The sequence below is a fragment of the Labrus bergylta genome, chromosome 18 (genome assembly GCF_963930695.1).
Source record: "Labrus bergylta chromosome 18, fLabBer1.1, whole genome shotgun sequence".
Classification (NCBI taxonomy): Eukaryota; Metazoa; Chordata; class Actinopteri; order Labriformes; family Labridae; genus Labrus; species Labrus bergylta.
This window is the reverse complement of record NC_089212.1, coordinates 8743765-8758821: the sequence shown is the minus strand read 5'-3', so window position 1 is coordinate 8758821 and position 15057 is coordinate 8743765. Positions and strand designations below refer to the sequence as shown.

Below are 15057 nucleotides of genomic sequence, written 5' to 3'. Positions count from 1 at the left end.
GTTTGTATCCATAACTTCTCTCAAGGTTTGTTTCTTCACTCACTCGTTTGTTTATTCACTTGTTCTCTCTCTCTCTCTCTCGCTCTTTCTGTCTCTCTCTCTCTCTCCTCCCAGGCGTCTGTTTGAGGCCGAGTCTCAGGACCTCTTCAGGGACATCCAGAGTCTCCCGAGAAACGCAGCACTGCGTAAACTCAACGACCTCATCAAGAGGGCGCGGCTGGCCAAGGTGAGACAGGAAATGACACATTGTGTTTGGATTTAACCCCTGTGACCTTCAGATTTAACCCCCACACCCCAAACACACTCAGTCCTGGGAATCTCCTGGAATGTTTGGTTGTGCGTCTCCAGGCATGAAGTGAAATTTAAGAGCAACATTTTTAATCTTCAGTTTCAACTCAGAGGGGGGCTGCATGTGCTTAGCTTAGCTTAGCACAAAGACTTAAAGTCAATGGAAACTGTTAGCTCTCTCGTCTTGTGTTACTGTTAGTTTGTTGTCAGCGCGATGCAAAGAGAAGTCTCTCTTTCCGGAGAGTCCGAGAGCAGGGGTGAGACTTCATGAAAGACAAGGCGGGAAATAACCGCAGACTCGGATGCTGTTTTTAGACCCTGAACATCACTGAACACAAGAAACCTTAACAGGAGGAAACTTCCCTTTGAAGCGTGAAAATAAATCCATATGTGTGAAACCTTGTTGTGTGAAAGCTGAAGGTCAGTTTCGAGGTCATTGTTGTGTTTGATGTTCAGGGGGTGGGGCTTAATGTTTCTGTTGTGGTGGTTAATGAAGAGAACGACTTCCTGTGTTGCTTTCATGTTTCACACCAACCATGAGACAACGTTACAGGAAGGATCCCGACAGAGAAACCGCTGACATCACTCTCTACACACACCAAGGACTCAGGAGCTGCTGCGGCCTGGATCAGTCAGATAGGCTGGTTCACATCTGACGGTTATTGGCCGACTTATCTTCACTGAAGTGTACAGGAATCTCACAGTCACACACACACCTGACCACATGGGATTATCCAGCTGATTGACCCCAAGTGACCTCTGCTCCTCTTAACTCTCATTTTCTACGTTTTGTCCTCGAAAAGGTTTCTGTGTTCAGAGAAGTTTCTGTTGTTTAAAAGTCTCTAAAAAGGAGAACTTGTACTGTTTTATTTTGAAGGTTCCTCTTTTGGAGAAAAGGAAGTGAGGGATATCACAGGATTAAGTTTGTCATATAAGAAGATCAAACTTTTCCTAAAAGATTTTTACTGTTGTCAGTGGATCATTAAAGGTGGAGTCAGTTTGTAAACACATCATTCAAACTGGGCCCCTCATCCTCCAGAAGCTCACCCTCACCGCAGGACATAGTGTGTAACGTACACCCTAAATCGTGTCCAATCACTGAATTGTATCCACTCCTAAACTCACATGCTGCGCTGTCATTGGCTGGAGGAAACACACCAGCTACTCCTCCTCCTCTTCCTCTCTCTCTCTTTCCTCCTCTCTCTTCTCCTCCTTGTCCTCTTCCTCTCTCTGCCCTCCTCTTCCTCTCTCTGCCCTCCTCTTCCTCTCTCTCTCTACTTCTCCTCTTCATCCTCCTCCTCCTCCTAAACTGTTGATTAATCACTAATGGACCTCCCTCCCTTGTACCCTCTTCCTCCCTTCCTCCCTGCCTTCCTTCCTTCCTTTCAACTCACATAATCCTTTTGGCCAGTGTGAGCGATTGACGGCTCTTTGCCCTCCTGCATTCCTTCCTCCCCCTCCTCCTCATTCCTCTGCACCTCCCTGCTCCTCACTTTGACCTCCTTCATTCATCAATTACGCCCTCCCTTAAATTGCTGATATATTTATTCAGTCAATCAATCAATGAAATGTTATCACACAGGAAAACATAAGACAGAAGCCTTTTTCACACTTGATCCTGAAAAGTCAGAACAATCTGCTCTGCTTCAACCACGTTAAAGGGATACGTTTTAAAGGCGGATGAAGCAACAGAGTCTGAGGCAATGATGAAAAGTTTTGCAATGTTTACTTTGACATATTCACACTATGAACGAAGGAGCGGAGAAGAACAGAAAACTTGATGCAGCAGTTTCATAGTGTGCACATCAATTACACCATATAAACATTGTACCCGCCCCCTTTCTCGCAGTGATTTTATCCTGAATATATCCTGCTGTGGTCACACTGCAGCCCAACTTGACTTTGAAGGTTAACGTTGGGGCTGGCAGGTTGAAGTCGTGTTGAAAGAATCAGCCGTTTGTGTTCAAACATGCACAAACATTTTCAGGAGTTTTGAGCACGTTTGACGGACAAGGAGGCGTTAAAAACAAAACCTGCACTGCTTATTAAAACAGAGTAGAATAGATGTTCCTGAGGATGTTTTGTCTTCTTCTTCTTACATGTCGTGTAGTGAAGCTGACCTCGGTCTCTGTCGGGGAGGTTCAGTGTGGACAAACGTCTTCCTGTTTCACTGATCGAGGAAACTGTTGGATAAACAGAGTTGTTGTCGAACACAGCTCAGCTGAGGTCTGACTGCAGGGGGGCTCGGTGTGTGCGTGTGTGTGTGTGTGCGTGCGTGCGTGCGTGCGTGCGTGCGTGCGTGCGTGTGTTCTCCCTGATAATTCAATCAGCGCTACAGAAAGAAACAAGCGTGTTCCTTTTACCCCTGTGATCTGGATCGACAAACTTTCACAATTGGAATCTTTAATAACGTTGATGTGGTTTTTGTCGCTGTCGGTGTGAAGCTCACGGTCCGCTCTCTCCTCCAGGTGCACGCTTACATCATCAGCCACCTGAAGAAGGAGATGCCATCTCTGTTCGGGCGAGAGAAGAAGAAGGAGGAGCTGATCATGAGGCTGCCGGAGATCTACACCACGCTACAGAGAGAGCACCACATCAGCCCCGGAGACTTCCCCAACGTTGCCAAGATGCAGGTACCAGAATAAACCTGAACTTCACTTCAATTAGTAATAACACAATTTAGGTTCAATAAACTTCCATGCAGCTGACTCTAAGTTCTGGGGTTGTTAATTTGAAATGTACTTTGTGCACATCATTTCTGCATCTGCATGTCGGGTGTGAGAGAATGAACATATGAATGTCAGGTTTGTACAGCTGTAACTCTCCGAGAACAAACTGTGATCTTTGACGACAGTAAACACATTTTTGAAGCTTCAATGAAGTCAGAGAAGAACTGAACTCTGTCACTGACTGAAAACACTCTGCAGCTGTGAGGCCTGCAGGTGTGTGTGTGTGTGTGTGTGTGTGTGTGTGTGTGTGTGTGTGTGTGTGTGTGTGTGTGTGTGTGTGTGTGTGTGTGTGTGTGTGTGTGTGTGTGTGTGTGTGTGTGTGTGTGTGTGTGTGTGTGTGTGTGTGTGTGTGTGTGTGTGTGTGTGTGTGTGTGTGTGTGTGTGTGTGTGTGTGTGTGTGTGTGTGTGTGTGTGTGTGTGTGTGTGTGTGTGTCCACAGCGACACTTGTATTTATTGGAAGATGTTTGAGATTTTTGTGTTCCCTGGTGAGATGTTTGCTCTGAGGACACGCACACACACACGTGTTGTGTAGTGTCTGTTCTCCTCTGTGAGCGGTGTTCTCGTTCAGAGGTCAGAGGTCACGGAGGACACTGAGTCCAGCTGCAGAGAGGTTCTGACTTTCACACATGATCCCATGACTTAGTTTTCAGCCAATCAGATTCATTCACGTGTGAAATTTCATTAATTAACTTGGAAGGTCAGTTAGTTTGTGTTCCTGGTTTTTGTCGCCCCCTGTCTGTGATGAAGAGGAACTGCAACAAAGCGCTTATCTGTCCACATCTGGAAACACAAACACAGAAAAACAACCGATCAGATCCAACAAAGATGATCAAATTAAGAATAATTGAAAAGATTAGGTTTGTTTAAAGGACATTTTAGGGACTTCTACTGTTTCAGATACATTTTAATAATCTCATAAAAATTAAAATAATGTATATTCTCATCACATAACACTTATTAGTAAAAATGGCTCGGTATGTATTTATTATTTATTGATTAACTGAGTCTCAGGGTTTGGACAAAGCTGCTTGTTACCAACAGCCAAGGTAAACATGAAATCAAAGAGCCTTACATGAGAATATGCAATTTAAATAAAAAACAAATAAACCAGAAGAAGACATTCTTATCACAGCTCAAACAAAGGTTAAAAAACCCGAAACAGACCCAGTGGGGGCGGGTGCATGTCTTACTATGTGGAAACTGATTCCTGATGGTGCTTTCACACTGAAGTCAGAGTGAGCTGATGTGAGAACGCAGCAGGATATAATCAGGAGAATTCACCTGGAGCGAGTGGGAGGAGGTGGTGACGTTTATTCCCTGTGATCGCTGCACCACCATAGACTGTCTGTACGCCACCTCTACCATCTCCGTTCATGTAATTGATATAATTGCAACACCACCACCCGCTCGCTCTCGATGAAGATGAAATATCCTGATTTATCCAACGATGTTCATGTAGAAGTTTCCCTTAGGGGGGCTGTCAGGAGAAAGTCAAGGGAAAGTCAGGCTGTTAGGGTTTACACATTCACAAACCTCCCGCTGATGATGTACATGTGAATCATTACAAGTGCCGTTTAATCCTGACCGTGCTCGGCGTTCCACATGTTGCAAAGAAAATGTTTAATTGACCCTCGATGTGTGTGTGTGTCTCCCCCTGCAGGACATGCTGCAGCACTACGACTTCAGTAAGTTCCCGTCTATGAAGATAAAGCTGATCGAGTCGGTGGACAAGATGTTGGCCTCAAAGATCGCCGTCCTGATGGCGATGATCCGGGAGGAGGAGTCTAAGCTGCCGCCGCCGATGGTGTCAGGTGGCGCCTTTGAGGGCTCCCAGGACGGGCCATTCGGTCATGGCTACGGCGAGGGCATCAGCGCCGGCGCCGACGCTGAAGACTGGATCGTGGCCCGTGAGAAGCACCGCTATGACGAGATCTTCTACATGCTGATGCCCGTCAACGGAAAGATCACTGGCGTCAACGCGAAGAAGGAGATGCAGAACTCGCGGCTGCCCAACACCGTGCTCGGAAAGATCTGGAAGCTCTCCGACTGCGACAACGATGGCATGCTGGACGACGAGGAGTTTGCGCTCGCACAGCACCTCATCAAGATCAAACTGGAGGGATACGAGCTGCCCACCGAGCTGCCCCCCCACCTGGTGCCCCCGGCCCACCGTAAAAACTCCACCGCAGACGCCATGTACAACCACAGCGAGGACTAGGGCGCCAATATGGCCGCCTGAGGGACTGAGCGAGCTGAGAGGAGGTCAAAATGTAAAAAAAAAAAAAAAAAAAAATCACCAAAGAGTCAAGATGTCTGCAGCTGATGGTCAGACTAACGGGAGAACCAATCAGCTGTTAGCTGCAGAATTTTAAAGGATTATTTCAAGAGGAGCTCGCCGCCAAGATGGTCTCGACCGTTGCTGACTTCACCGCTAACCACACGTCTGAACATCAGGACAGCGAAGAAACAAAACTGACTGAAGGGAAGTCAAAACATGATGCCTTTTATTTTGGTAAGATTTGAAATAGCTGCTTTGAAATCACCACAGAAGAAGAACGATTATGATGCCTCATATTTACCGCTTTTATTTTGAAAGGTTTATTCATACAGCTTTGATTTGGACGCTTTTATTTGAAAAGGGGAAATTAGATAAAATATTATTATATATGTTAACCTGCTTCCTGCCTTTGTTTTCCTTCGTGCTTTATAATACCACTGAATGTCTACATCCAGAATCACAACACAAGAGAAGGTTACCCTCATTTATTGAGTTCCTATAAGTTCATCTTTGCACTTCGGAATCAAAGCTTCCTCAACATGCTAATGAAGCTCCAGAAAGTTTGCCTAATCCTAATGACTTTCTGCAGAATAAATATGAGGAGGCTGGAGGAGAAACTCTGGCTGAAGAGAGAAACATTCAGCTTTTTGTGTTCACACATGCAGCTTAGCACAGCTATATCAGGACGTTTTCTGCAGGTGTGAAAGCACTATCAGATTGTAATTTGGTAAACAATTAAAAATATCACTATTAACATGATTTGATTCGCTGTAAGAGGACTGACTGTTTAAACATTTCTAACTCTAAATCACAACTAATCTGGAAAGGTGAATGAACCTCTCAGGTGAGGTTTCAGGCTTCGACGCTCAGGTCGAAAACAGGAGCACAGAAATCCAAAATCAGCAAATGAGAGGAACCTGACATGTTCCTGAGTTTTCTTTTCACCAGCACAAGGAAGCGGTTATTTATTGTCTTCTGCAGGATCAGTGCTCAACACCAGGAAACATTTATTTTGCAGCCTGGTCAGGGGTTAAATGTCAGAGTCTGTCCTGTTCAAACAGTCAGGAGGAGATGACGGTGGAAATGACCGCTCGCTCTGCCGCTCCTGCTCCGTGTTAATGCCTCCTCGGGGACGGATGACGCCCTGAAATGTGTTTTCAGTGGACAGTTAGTGTCCGCTATAGCTTCGGTTTCCTCACATTGTAAACAGCAGCAGAGAGACTGAGAGCTGTCACGTCTGATCCCTGCTGACTGAACACTTTCCTCTTTATAGACACCAGAGAAACTTCCTTACTCGACCCAGACTTTTTAACTTTGATATGATTCTACTTAAACTTTAATATCCGAAACAGTTTCATTACCACAAGATTAGAAGTCCTATGCACCAAATATTGAGTAATGTTTGTTTCCTTTTTCCAACCAGAGTTCTTGAATATGTGAATGTCGTCATTAGGACTGCACAACTGGGATGTACAATGTTTCTGAGGAGCACATGAAGGCAGCATGTGAACAAATAGAGCGTTTTATAAACTGACTGATGTGCCGCGCCTCATTAGCATTGTTATACCACGTTAGCAATGAAACATGTGACGTACCTGTGAGACGGAGAGACTCTGCAACATCAGAGTTGTTTGTGAAGATAAAAAATGACCCAAAGAATGCAGGAACTTACAAACGCAGCTTTTGTTTTTTTACTCAAGGAAAGTGAGGTTCCTCAAAGATCGATCTTAGGGCCACCTTCTTTTAGACTTAGTTCTTCCTTGATGGTGTTTTTTCTGACCCTATGCTGATGCTTTTTCCGCCTTTATTTTTTTGCAATAGGACAGTGGAGTCATAAACCCGGGGGGGTGAAAGGGAATGACATGAGTTTATTTTCTTTAAAAGTTATGTTCGCCTCACAATCATGATCTGTCTGATTGGTCCTTTATAAATGTTCACAGCAGTGCCTGTTCTGTCTCACACTCCTCTGTCAGACGTGTTTCAATGTCCTCTGCTCCTATGACGGGACGGTTAATGTGCTCGAGGAATCTGCGGTTGGGCCGCTTCTGTTTGGCGCCTTTAACAATATAAAAATGAAAATAAACCTTTACACTATTGTAGAGAAAATGTTCTGATGAAACTGCTCGTATATGTCATCTGTCCATACAAGGGAACATCTGTGATTTAAGGTCCCTAAAATACACATTTCATTTTTAATCATCTGACGGTTGATTTAAGGAGTGGGAAATTTCAGTTTTTAATGTTCTCTGTGTACATTCAATGAAAACGTTTCTAATTAAATCTCCATGTATCTGACTGTAAAGGTTTTCATTTGTCTGATTCTGATGTATTTTGTATTCTCGTTGTTTGGCTGTCTGTAACTCACTTGTCTGTCACCAGAGAAGGAGTATAATAAAGTTTATTTACTATTTCAGGGGATATTTTTGTATTTCTCCCAAATACTTCAAAGTTCCCACAACATTTATATCACATGCAGCGTCGTCACAAAATCAGAATTTTAAACTTGGACATGCTTCTAGTGAAAATCAAACGATAGTGATACCTGTTTGATAAACCATCAACTCCTCAAAGAGAAATAATGACCCACATATCTGATGTGTTAAACTAGGCAGATTAATTTAAAGCCAGCTTTCTCCTTCAAAATAAAATACAGACTTCTCCTAAAGTAAAGCTGCTCCATCGTCCCTTCAGGGCCTCCATACATGTGTGGTGGTGACTGTGTTTGCAGAGACCCTGTGCTCTGACTGGATTTTACTGTTCTGGTTTGTTCTGGTTGACTCGGGACGTTTCTGGGCGGGGAGCTGGTCTGTTTCCTCCAGCCAATGACAGCGCAGCAGGTGAGTTTAGGAGTGGATAAAATTCAGTGATTGGACGCCATTCAAACCGGGGAATATGACGGACGAGGACGTAGCGGCAAAAAAGAGAAAATATAATCACAGTGAGGAGAAACACCAAGCGGATAACACTTGTTCTAAAACGAAGGTGAACCTTGTGTTGTCTTTTACCCGTGGACGTGGAGTTGGTCTGCTTCCTGTTGGACAGGCAGGTGACAAACAGCAGCTGTTAGCTTGTGCTAGTGTGCGTTAGCTTGCAGTGTAGCTACAAGCAGTAAACGTACACACTACGTCCTGCAGTGAGGGTGAGCTTCTGGGGCCGATGAGCCCAGGAGGAGGGGCCATGTTTGAATGTTGTGTTTACAAACTGCTACCAACATTTCTACTGACTCTACCTTTAATGAAAAATTGTGCAGTTTGGACCTCCGGTGGTACAAAACATGTGACAGATGTTTAAATGTGCTTTATAGACTTTTTAATGAGTTTTTTTCCAGTCACACTTTCACGGCCCACTGAAAACAGTTCCACGACCCACTTCTGGTCCCCAACCCCCAAGTTGAGAACCACATATTTGAACCCAAACGTCGCTGATATTTCCTTCAAAAGACACAAAAGTGCACACTGACAGTTAACCTGCTGATGTACCTTAAACATCACATTCAGCTGACAATGAAGTGTGTGTGTGTGTGTGTGTGTGTGTGTGTGTGTGTGTGTGCGTGTGTGTGTGTGTGTGTGTGTGTGTGTGTGTGTGTTTTAACACCGTCAGTGTGAACTTTGACTCCTGCACCTGATGTCAGGTGAGCAGAGCTGCTCATGCTGTAAATCCAGTAAATCCAATGGCTTCAAAGTTCACACACACTCTTTATGGTGACATTCCAATCAGACACCTCCCAGAATAATTTGACTGTATGAAGGATCGCAGGTGGATTTTATTCAACACGTCTTTGGACCTCTCTCTCTGCCTCAGATTCTGCAGCTGAAGAAACAAAGAGAGAGAGTAAAAAGTAAGAGAAATAACTGATGTCCTCTTTAAGTTTGTTTATGTGGATCTCTGAGTGTGTCTGAGTGTCTGTCCTGTTTCTGTTTCTGTGCTTGAACATGTCTTTTGTTCTCTTGAGTGTGAGCAGAGCTTTTCTCTCTACATGTTTTTAACTCTGAAGGATTTATTATGCTCAGGTTATTTTTATTCCTGTGTGTCTGTACCCCTCTCTTTCCTCTGCACGGTGTGTGTGGATTCTGCAGGATGTATATAGGATCTGTTTGTAGTGTTTGTATTGTGCTAGAAATCAGTGTTCACCAGAGTTCACTGCAGGGTTTGAGATGTGGAGAAGAAAAGTCTGTGGACATGAAGCTATGAAAGCTTAGCTTAGCTTAGCATAATGTGAGACTTTTGAGATGAATTGACCTGAGGCACGGTGAAAGTTAATTTAGTTTCTTTGATCGAATTCTGCTCAAAAGGAGAATTTACACTTAGTATTAATCAACTATTGATCTCTGCACATTTCTGTCTCGTGTTTGTATTTGCCTGGTTCTGATGGGTTATCAGGGCCCGAGCACCAACCTCTGACCCTCTTAGAATGCAAAGACTCATTCTTTCTTTCTTTGTGCCCAATGAACATGCCTCAAAAAACTCACCACATTTGGCAAAAATATTAGGCTACATATTATGGTGGTTTTTCTTGTGACTTAAGGGAAACGGCTCAATAGCGCCCCCTAGAAATGTTCAAAAAGACCTCCCTTAAGAGGTTTATTTTCTTAGTATGTAGCTGACTCACTCACTGTAGGTACAAATAAAGTGACCTTACCTTAATGAGTATGTTTGCTTTAAACAATTATATCATTATAGAAATGTAAAAATTTGACTTGTTCTTGTAGAATTATAATTTAACACACAATTTAACACACACACACACACACACACATACACACACACACACACACACACACACACACACACACACACACACACACACACACACACACACACACACACACACACACACACACACACACACACACACACACACACACACACACACACACACACACACACACACAGTGGGTTATGACAGGTGAGGAATTTTTACAGTAGTGTTGTATTGAAGGTGTGTTTGCTCTCGTCAGCATAAAGAGAAGTTTTTTTATGTGAACTCAGTGAGAGAGAGAGACAGAGCTGACAGCTTCCTCTTCAGGACAGACAGTCAGGAGGTTTTCTAAAATCACGTCTGCTCCCCAGAGGATTAACCGGAACATCGACTCTGAAATATCAAACTTTTGTTAAAAAGTTATCGTGAGGTGCCCGCAGCACACATCAGAACAAACCATTCACTCCTCTCCACTGCTGCTAAATATGATTATTTTTAAATTATTAGGAAGTTTTTAACTTCCCATCGAGGAACAAACCCTACTATGTCTGATACTGAAACGTCTCTCTCTTTGTTGTTTCAGGATGGAGGGCGAGGAGGACGGGTTGGGCCGGGTCAGGGAGCTGCAGGAGCAGAGGATGGCGGTGCAGAAGAAAACCTTCACCAAGTGGATGAACAGCGTCTTCTACAAGAACGGGGTGAGACGCAGAGAGTCCAGGAAGGAAAACAGAGAGAGGACGAGAACACAGCGGTTTTCAAGTTTAATTTGTAAAGGTCAAAAGGTCACATCAGCACACAAAGATCTTCTTCATCCATTTATTGTAGCCTTGGACTGAAGGCCAAAGCACTAAAGTATAAGGTTCTTAACGTAGAACACACCTTCAAAGCTCTCGATTCACATTTAAACCACAAAGTCTCATCACAGGGAAAATGTGGTTTGACTTTTCAAAGTAAAAGTTCTTCTTCTGTTGTGTTTGAACACTCTGCCCGTCCTGAACAGTGTGTTCAGTCGTGCCGTGTTTCCATGCCGGCTCTCTCTCTCTCTCTTTTTGTCTCTGTCTGTGTTTGTTGTTGAGTCTGCAGACACATGCAGGCAGCTCCATTACTTTTATTATCACTGTAATCAACATTCACACGGAACATCGACTCAGCACATCTCTGTTTCTGTACACCATGATTTTGCATAAATCTGCTCCCTCTGAGTCCTGGATCCACTTTAGTTACAAACATCTGGATTCTTTTCTTCATTTTTTCTTGTGAAATTTACAGATCTGTTTACTCTGAATAAAGGGTCAGGATTCAGCTTGCACTAATGGTATTAGCTGAAAGATTCATTATCATTGTTGTGTTTCTGTCGGCTTTAAAGGTGTCAGACCTTTACGAATCGAACAGAAGAGAAAGTTTCACGCCTGCAGAGATGAAGTCAGTGTTATTACTCATGTTATCAGTCACGTTCCTGTCTGATAACCTGCAGTCTACCAGCTAGTAACACATATACAAACACTCATTAATCATCGGCCGTGATGGCCGACACCGTCACCCTCAGATAAAAACACACAGTATAAATATGAGTGTAGTTCTGTATCCTGTCCTGAGGGCAGCTCTCAGATTCCACTGGGCTCTCGTAGGTCTGGGTTAGATTTCACGTTTTTCTTTTCTCTGATAACTGGATGACTGATGAAGCTGTTGGCTGAACCTTTCTGCTGCTGCTCTTCATTCCCAGAATTCCTCTGGGATTTCTGCAGGATGGCAGCAGGGAGAGAAAGAATTCTTGAGGGCTGTAACACACATTTACTTCACTTTCTTATCCTGCAGGAGGTTTGTTTACTATCCTTCATTTAGGTCATGTCCTCTGCACTCCTTCAAAGTTTGAAGCTAAATTATGAGTTCTGCGACTACGTAATTATTATGTAAGAATTGATAACAGATTGCATAATATTTTGGATGCAAAAAGCAAACAAAAATGGAAATAAATCATGTTAAAGTGATTAATTTAGTAAAATGGGGATCATAAGGATCATAACAAAGAATCACTTTCACTTTAGCGAAGTAAATGTATGTTACCCGTGCTATAATAAAGTCCCAATGAATTGAGGGATAAAAGTTACAGGATTCAGAGCTAACATTTAAATGTTTTTAATGTAAATATTTTGGACAGTGTAAAGTTGTTAAGTAAACTATAGGTTCCTCAGAATAAGGTTTTGAAAACGTTTAATTACCGAAGCTTTAAAATATCTTCATATCTACAATCATAGTTTTAGTCTGAATTGCCAATACATGGGCAACTTTTTGGTACGTTGCTAATGTATCTGTGCAGTTTAGCTAGTGTAGAGAAGTTTGCCTGCATTTTTTGGTATTTAAAAACAAGAATTTGGTATTACCAAACATAGAGCATCTGTGTAAGCATATGCCCAATAAAGCTGATTCTGATTCTGATCTGGGACTTCTATTTTTAATGCCGTGGTATCCAAACTGGTATAAATAATGTTAGATTTTTAACTAGAATCATATCAAAGTTTAAAATTCTGCTACTCAGACAACCCTGATTTAAAATGATACTAAAATACTGTGTACGGCATCAGATAAACTCCGTTAATTCCCACTTACAAATAATTCAGTGTAATACATATTTTGGCCACCAGTGGCAGCACTGAGCGCGTCGCCGCGTCCATTCGGAGCATCAGAGAGAAGGGCCGAAGAAGAGTTCTGGCGCGAGTTTAATTTACCTGTCGGTGGAAGTGAACCAAGTCGGACTAAATCATGTATTCTGTCATAAACTCACTTTACATCGCATTTTAACACATTATCAGTCCTTACGGAGATTTCCCATTACTCCGGTGAGTCTGAATATATGTAATTCTTTCCCGGTAATGTATTTATGAACGAAGACCGAAATGTTGGGTTTGATCTCTAACCGTCCTACATAAAATAAAAATTCCACTTTAAGATCTTTTTCAAATTATGTTTTATCTTAAACGTAATGCTAACGACCTGCAGCTAGCTTAAATTATTGTTGTTATTTAACTTTTTACAAACAAAACATACTTAAAGTGTTAAACATACAAAAAAAAAACTCAAATTAAAATATAAAAACCAAACTGTCCAGAAAACAAATATGTTGAAATAAATACATATGAAATAAAATAAAATAATACAATTTGGGGGCTTCATCAATGTAATAACTGAAGTAATAAATGGAGAAAACAGTGTTTGTGTGAGTGGTCTATGTAAATATATATTTTCTTTCTTTCCTTAAAATTTACCCAAATTAAAGATACAGTATAGAGACGGTTTATTCACTTGCTGTAATCATATTCTGACTAAGGTTCAGCTGTGGGGTCTGGATGGACTGGTCTGGGGTGTTGGGGTTCTGGTTGGTAGGGGACTGGTGTCTGGGTTGTTGGGGGACTGGTGTCTCCTTGGGGGCCTCTGGTGTTGCAGTGGTTCAGCTGTATAGCCTTCAATGTTGTTGTTTCTGTCTTCATATTCTTACTCTTGTTATGTTTATCATGCTATTACATCACCTAATAAAATATATATATTTATACTTTGTCATTCTAAAGAGGAAGAAGATGATTTTTGAGAAAAACAAAATAATGGACTGTTGGGCGTGGTCTTTAACTAGGAGAGCAGCATCAGGAAGTGCTCTGTGGTCACAGGAAGACTCGGACAGTAGGTCTCAGAGAGGTTCTTACAAACTGTAAAATCCAAAAAACATTACTGAGTATAAAATTAGGAGGGCATTCGTCTTGTTTCTAAGACTGTCTCCCCTTGACGAGATAGCTGTAAGATGTCCCCTGACCTGCAGATAACCAGGATGTCCTGAAGCAGAGGAGACACACGTTATGTAACACCCTTCGGGGGGGAAGAAACACTCCAGTCCAAGGATGAGTTATGAGAAAATTAACTTTTTAACATTGAGCTTCCTGCAGATCACAGAGCAAAGTTCAGTCAGAGTTCTCCGTATATGTTCACCACTGACATTATTATGTAACATGCAGAGGTGCAGAAAGTTTCCTATTGTTTACCTAACTGCCAATATGTGGATTTAAATTGACTCCAGTACAAGTTAAAATCCTGTTTCAGTTCTCAAGCTATTATAATTCATGCAACAGAGTCAGACATTTTAATAATCAGGGCTGGAACTTTTTCCTTCGAAAGGTGTGTTGAAGAGGAATAAATCCATTAAAAAAAATTGCAACTTTTTGTTAGTTTGGCTTTGAATCAGGTAATTATATCATTTGATTTTTACGTTTAATTTAAACTTGTGGAAGTCATCAGTACCTCTGATATCTTCAGTGTAAACGTGCTGCATTTTTGTCGGGTGTGTTTATCAGAAATTATGCTGAGATGTGTCGTTAAAACGTTGGTTTTGGGTCAGAATGGGACCAACATGACTTTAAACTTTGTCCGCCTCCTGCAGGAGCCGTTGGAGCTGACGGACGTTTACACCGAGCTAAAGACCGGAGTCGTTCTGATCCGTCTGCTGGAGTTCATCTCCAGAGAGAAGCTGCCGCCACCCAGCCGCCGCAAACTGAGAGTCCACTGTCTGGAGAACAACAGCAATGCCATTAACTTCCTCAAAACCAAGGTAACTCACCTTTCACCTCCAAGCCAGTAAGAGTGTAAAAACAAAGCTGACTCACCTTTCCAAGTCACTCTGATGCATTAAAACCATGGTAACGCACCTGTCCAAGTCCAAAGACTGCTCCCCCATGTCATTCAGAGTTCAGAAAATGTAAATCTTTCTCAACCCCCTCCGGATCTTTTCTTTCAGATTCGGGTGGATCTGATTGGTCCAGAGAATGTGGTGGACGGAGACCGCACGCTGATCCTCGGTCTGCTTTGGATCATCATCCTCAGGTTCCAGATCGGACCCATCAACCTGGACGAGGTAGGGAATTAAACCCACACCATTCCTTGTGGCTATTCTATTTTTGTCGTTCTAACTGTGCTTTTCCTTCCTTTCTTCTGTCCTTCCATCCTTCCATCCTTCCTTCCTTTCTTTCCTGCCTTCCTCTCCTCTCCTCATTTCCTTTCCTCTTCTCCTCTCGCTCTCTCC

The 15057-nt window shown here is 42.7% G+C and overlaps 2 protein-coding genes across 2 annotated transcripts in view; both read left to right on the top strand.

The window, feature by feature from the left end:
* The window catches only part of ehd4 (EH-domain containing 4), a 29500-nt gene extending 21786 nt beyond the window's left edge, over window positions 1-7714 (top strand). The window contains exons 6-8 of the mRNA XM_065966204.1: window positions 115-226; window positions 2757-2921; window positions 4679-7714. Coding sequence (XP_065822276.1) covers window positions 115-226; window positions 2757-2921; window positions 4679-5236 — 835 coding nt within the window. The 3' untranslated portion in view covers window positions 5237-7714. The remainder of the gene's footprint in view (window positions 1-114; window positions 227-2756; window positions 2922-4678) is intronic.
* A 1324-nt stretch (window positions 7715-9038) lies between these two features.
* sptbn5 (spectrin, beta, non-erythrocytic 5) overlaps window positions 9039-15057 on the top strand; it is a 44422-nt gene continuing 38403 nt past the window's right edge. The window contains exons 1-4 of the mRNA XM_020641965.3: window positions 9039-9134; window positions 10579-10693; window positions 14419-14586; window positions 14773-14889. Coding sequence (XP_020497621.2) covers window positions 10580-10693; window positions 14419-14586; window positions 14773-14889 — 399 coding nt within the window. The 5' untranslated portion in view covers window positions 9039-9134; window position 10579. The remainder of the gene's footprint in view (window positions 9135-10578; window positions 10694-14418; window positions 14587-14772; window positions 14890-15057) is intronic.